Genomic DNA, 6340 nt, shown 5'->3' on the forward strand with positions numbered 1-6340 from the left:
TATATATATATATATATATATATATATATATATATATGTGTGTGTGTGTGATCTAATAAATCATATAGTCTGTCTTTCATCATTCTTGTTTTTATTTCAAATTATCAGTGTTCCAGTGAACATAACAAAGCATGAATTTGTTCCTAAATTACCTGATGTTTTATATTGTTGATTATAAATTAATTACATTAGTAAAATAATATGACCAATACTTCACCCTTAGAGATTTGTATCTGTGTATACACCTGTTAATTATAGATATAAGCAACATTAAGACTACTAAATAACAGTTTCTTTGAGTTACAAAAGAAGTACAGTGATTCTTTATATTGCTGACAAAATAAGTTCATTTTAAGACAGTCTTTCATGGATATGTCTTATGTATTTAAGTTATATATTTTCTTTTAAAAAAAAATCAAAAAGTGTTCTTTTACTCCACAGCCAACAACAGCAGCGACACGAACGTGAGATGAAACTTCGAAAGTTGGAAGAAGCAGCTCGCGGAGGACAGCACCATTAAACTGATGCTACTTACACGTGTTATTATGTGGTCAGTTTCACGTCTTAAAATCGGTTCTTCTTACTTGTGGTCAGTTTCATATTGTTCAGTCAGTCATTGCATTTTCTATGCCACATAATGGATATCTCCAGCAATGCTAAAAATCAAGGATCTCCACGATGCTTCCATCGTGTTCTACTTTTTAAAATATGAAATATAACTGCCATAGACCTCTCCTGTAAAAAAAAAAGAAAAAAAAGTTTATTTAACATGCAGATCTGTACATAACACCCTTCTGAATAGCCTAATTGGCGACACTCGTTCAAAAAAAAAGTTACTCGTGAAGTGTTTGTAGAATAGAACAATAACTATAAAATATTTTCTGTCTTAATTTTCTCATCTAGAATGTTGTGATGGTGTGTAGGGAGGAATTGTCTAGAAAGTATTGAAAATGTATACAAATTTCACCCATTGTATCAATTATAATATCAGTAACTAAGTGTTTTGTAAATATTTATCTTGTAGAGAGAGACACTGTGATGTGAAAGAAGTATCACTTTCGTACGCGTGACACACTGTGGTATGTTAGAGAAAGAATATACAATATCATTTCCAAACCTTCTTACAGAGTTTTAATGTCATACATAATTGAAGGCTTGGAATTGTCACTGACAAAAGGTTTAAACAAATTTTTTTGTTGAAGTTTTGTTGTTTTTTTTTTGTAATGGTTTGTTTATTGTAAACCACCAAGTAAACTTGCTTTTTAAGCTTCTTCCTTAGTGCTTATCACAGTTCACAGATATCAATGGCTGTGACTGGTGTATTTATAAACATTGTTTTATAAAGCTTTTAGTACAGACTTTTAACACCTTTTTTTTTTGTTATTATATAAGAAAAACATTTTGAGTTTTTACTTATAAATCACACAATTGTATCCCTAGTGTAGGTTTTGTTGTTTCATTAACTAACAGAAATATTGTAGAATGAACCTTTTGATAACAGACACACACTGCCTGTTAAAGTAATATTTAATACCTGTTAGAGAATTAGTAACTTGTTAAAAATATGGGATAGGAGCTTCCTGATATTTAGCGAACAGACTCTGCATACGGTCAAGACGTTCGCTATCATTTAGCACTACCAATATATATGAGAACTTTGATTTCAAATGCAGTTTTTTCACTACATATTCATTTTTATGTGATTACGTTAATTGATCTGTAAAATGGTGTAACATTATTTAGCTCTGGTGTTTTGAGATATCCAGTAGATAAGTAAAAACTGTAAATTGTGTAGATTGAGTTTTGCAAATAAGATTCAAAGCTAACAACTATTGTGGTGATTAATTGTATTTAGGAGCCCTTTTTGGCTATCTATATCTACAGCTTTGTAAAATATGTATGTCATATATTTATCACTGGTTTAGAGTAGCATTAAAAGATTTTTTTCAGATCACATATACAAGTAGGTGTTAGTCTAATTTCCGTCAAAGTTTGTTTTCTTCTCGGGTTGTAGAAACTTGAGCGTATCCATTTTGTCTGTAATTTTATATCATCGTATGCGTTCTCGTTAGCCAAACTAATAAAGAAAACTATTTCTAACTTGGTTCATCTTCTTCTGAATCTTTTAAAAAATTTAATAATTTTAGCACTGTAAAAAAAAGTGATACACGCTGAAATTTCATGGTATTTTAAAATCCCTTTTTTTTTAAGGCTTTGTATATCTTAATACACTCTTTTTTTACGAGTGATATCAAAAGCGTAATATCTTGTGTAGAAAACTGAACAAACTGAAATTTAAATAGCAGTTCGTACCTTGTATGAGTGTCTGGTTGATACATTAATCATATAGCACATAATTCATTATCAGTACAAAGATACATATACAATCTCGCCAGCATATTTTATTCGGCCAATCACAATAAGCTGTGCATTGAAAAATTCACCATGAAAAACACCAGTGATGGAGATGTGAAAAAATATTTCAGTTTGCAAAGAATTAAATATTATGAATGTGGGAGGGGGCTGTGTTTAATAGGGTAAAATAAACTGTTTCATTTCAGTTCCTAAATATGTTGTTCATAACTTGTTACATTATTGACATTGTCATTTATGGCAGTGAAAATGTATTTCAAGTCCTTAATAACCATCAGAATTTAAAACATTTATTTTAGGGATATGCATTGAGAAAACTAGTTGTTTAACTTCCCACTAGAGGCACTTCAAAACGAAAATGTATTAGTTACATTAATAGACACTGCAGGGGCTACAATTATAGTTCATTATTCAAAAACATTATTCATAAGAGATCAGTTCTAGCTAGGTAACAAGCACGTGGTGACACTTTATGGAAAAATCTATTTTAATTGAAGAAGGGAAAACAAAGCTATCCAGGTTTTATAATGTACTTACCATTCATCATCCCCTGGATAAGGCCTACTATCTTTCAGTGATCGGGGAACACTCAACCACCAACCAGGTTTGCATCAAAAGTAAATACAGAGACAAAATAAAAAGGAATTCTAAGAAGAGTGTCTGAATGTGTTCAGGACCCATTTGAGGATGACAGACAAAAGAAATCAAAGAAGTGGAGTAGGGCCAACTACTCCTAAATATGAAGTAGAAAATACGTTACAAACACAGGTAAGTCATATGGAATAGACGATATATCCACTGAAATGATAAAAGTCCTTGAACTTTGAAGAATTTAGTGTTGACATGCTAACAGAATTGTACAATGAGTCGTATAACACAGGACACACCTAAAGGAATCAGTTACTTGACACCCTCCCAAAGAATCCAAATGCAGTAGACTGCTCAGAGTTCAGAATGATCAGCCTGTTTAGCCATGTCACCAAGTAATTATTTAGGATTATATTGGACAGAATCAAATACAATGTAGACAAAGAGGTTAGTGAGGATTTGGACAAACGCAGGGAAGTGAGGGAAGCAACATACACTGAAGTACAGAAAGGGATTTATGCTTGTTTTATAGATTAAACCAAGGCATTCAAAAAAGTCCACCATTCAAAGCTGATATAATCTCTTGAAGCCATCGATTTGGAGCCCCCAGTGGCACAGCGGTATGTCTGCGGACTTACAACGCTAGAATCCGGGTTTCGATACCCGTGGTGGGCAGAGCGCAGATAGCCCATTGTGTAGCCTTGTGCTTAATTACAAAGAAACCCTCTATTTGGATGGCAATGACATTAGATGTGTTAACAAACCTGTACTGGAAATAACTGACAACGATAAGATCCAACAGTTATTTACAGAGCTAATGCTAGTTAAAAGTGATTTAACCATTGTGATTACATCACCTACGCGAACATACCCATGTGATTGTTGAGAGCTTTTCTTTTTTTGATACTTGTCACCAGAGGGCTTTACAACAAAGGGAACATTTATAATAATACATTCCGATTACTGTACCTTGACAACTAATGTATTAGTTACAGCGCACGTGACAAATGATTTATGAGAAGAAATAAAAGTACTCTAACGGATCTTTTATGTTTAAAAGTGAATGAAAAGAAAGCATGCAATTGTAACTGACGCTATATGACAAAAAATTTCGAATTTTTCTTGTTTAACGGATTTCTTGGAGTACCCGGGGATTGCTAAAAATTCAGGACCTTTCTATATTTTTTTCAATTGTTCAATGTGGATGGGGTACACTTAATGATGGAGTCTTCTAATCTTTACTGGAAGCAGAGGCTTCGGAACCACACGTTTATATACTTGACTTGTATAGCAACTGTAAGTTATCTTGTTATATTAATATTCTGTGGGGGAGGGGCGTGCCCCAAATCTACCTAGATTGAGCTGCTTTAAGTGTAAAATCTGCATGTCTAGACAAGCACCCACCCTTTATAACCCCCTTATTACACCACTGACTGGGAGACTTATTTAAGAGTGTCACCGCAATGCACTACTAAACCGATGATAAGTACGAATAACGAATGGTGCCCGTGGTCTGCCTTTTGTGTTTATACAACGTGTATTATGAGTAGTGCAGATCGTTCTTGTTAAGTACAAGCTACGCAATGGGCTTATCTGTGCTATCCTCATCAGGGATATTGAAATCCGGTTTTTAACCTTTTAAGCCTTCAGACTTACCTCTGAGCCATTAGGAGGCAATGCAAAGCGACGAACGCAGTTAACAGAACGCTGATAATAAAAATATATGTTGTTTTGTTAGTGAAGAACGGTATGCTTTAAAGGTGTAAAACAATCTCCCACACTGTTGGCTTGATATATTGTAGGTGTCCAGACCCATTGTGACGTTTCTGTACGATCCATGAATCAGATATTCAATTTCTAACGATGATTGTATCTTTTGACAGGAAATAAACACACTAATAACATTAACTTATGAGTGAAAATTAGCGGGAATACAAATTATCTTATCAAAAGAGCATGTGACGGATGCTTTTGTATATATCGACATCATCGTACGTGTATTATATCAAGTTTGCTAAAACGTCACTGTCTGATTCAGCCAATACTAGACCAACTCATAATAACTAAATGAGCATAATTGTTCCCCGATTTATACCAACCCAACTAATTTCCCCTTCTTGGGTGTAGTGCGACCCCGTAGCGGTTGTGGATGCAATAATGTTATTTCAGAAAACCATGACATGCTAGTAACATAGGTAACAGAGTCATAATGGTATAAAACGCTTACAGACACTCAACTATGCCGCTTAAAAGATATTAAAATAAATATGACGAAAAGATAAACCGTAACATCAACGTGGATAAAGTGTTAGCAAATACCATAATACAATGATGGATTGTAAGGGAAACACGTTATGGTTTAAGAAAAACTCCTTTTTAACCTGGATGTAAATTGCCTCACTACAAACATTGAAATTTTTCGAGTCGTGTACCTGGAAAAGGAAATGTAACCATATATGAACTGTAATTCAAATTTATATCAGCCCATTGTGTAGCTTTGTGCTTAATTACAAACAAACAGAGACACTTCTAACTACACTATGATGCGAGTAAGTAAGTATAACGGCAGTTTAAGAACCCTTACATCTAATCCCATGATTCATGAGCCTCACTTGGTGGTGGTACTATTTTTTCTTGACTGATATGATGTGATCGTTTCAATACTGTGCAAAAATTCGTAAGCATTTAATGAAACCATCGATTCGAAATTATGTGCATTTTTGATTTTAAATATTTTAATCCCAATTCTTTCGAGCCAGATTTTGTTTACGTGAAATGCCCACTTTTTGTAAATAAATATTGGAAGATTTAACTCGGGTTTGTACTTTAAGAGACTGAATACGTCAGTTACGTTGCATCGTTCAGTTTATAGGACTGGATCTTACTGATAAAGCAACAAGCAGTGAGACAATTTTCGAATTAGTTTATTTACAGTACAAACCTTTTTTTTTTTCGGGTTCGTATTATTGTAACACCCAGTAACGACTAGTCTCGTCCGTAACAATACCAAATAATACGTACGTACACACATTACGTAAGTACCTAATTAATATTGTTACGTATCTGTTTGCTTGTTTGTTTGTTTCCGGTAGATATTCCTCCGAGGATCTTCAGCGATACAAGTGTTTTTTTATTAAACCAGTTTATTCTTCCTCGATACAAACTTTTAGTACACAGTAGTTTCACAATCAATACGTTTCTCGTCATTTTAAACTTAACAACTTTTATAATACACGCCATAAATCACAGCGATTCACAATCTCGATGAGTGCGAAACACACACTTTTCGGCTCACTAGCTCGAAACTAACAGAATCATAAATTACACGGAACTCAAAGTAACTACTGCTCTCTCTTCATTTATCTATCCTGGCTTTCCT

General features: G+C 33.8%; 1 protein-coding gene across 2 annotated transcripts in view; it reads left to right on the top strand.

Annotated features, from left to right (window-relative positions):
* Positions 1-2104, top strand: part of LOC106459096 (arginine-glutamic acid dipeptide repeats protein-like) — a 43899-nt gene extending 41795 nt beyond the window's left edge. For both annotated transcript variants that reach the window (XM_022385515.1, XM_013918682.2), the window contains exon 20: positions 442-2104. In XM_022385515.1, coding sequence (XP_022241223.1) covers positions 442-520 — 79 coding nt within the window. In that variant the 3' untranslated portion in view covers positions 521-2104. The remainder of the gene's footprint in view (positions 1-441) is intronic.
* The last annotated feature ends 4236 nt before the right edge of the window (positions 2105-6340 follow it).

Source organism: Limulus polyphemus, unplaced genomic scaffold (genome assembly GCF_000517525.1).
Source record: "Limulus polyphemus unplaced genomic scaffold, Limulus_polyphemus-2.1.2 Scaffold559, whole genome shotgun sequence".
NCBI lineage: Eukaryota > Metazoa > Arthropoda > Merostomata > Xiphosura > Limulidae > Limulus > Limulus polyphemus.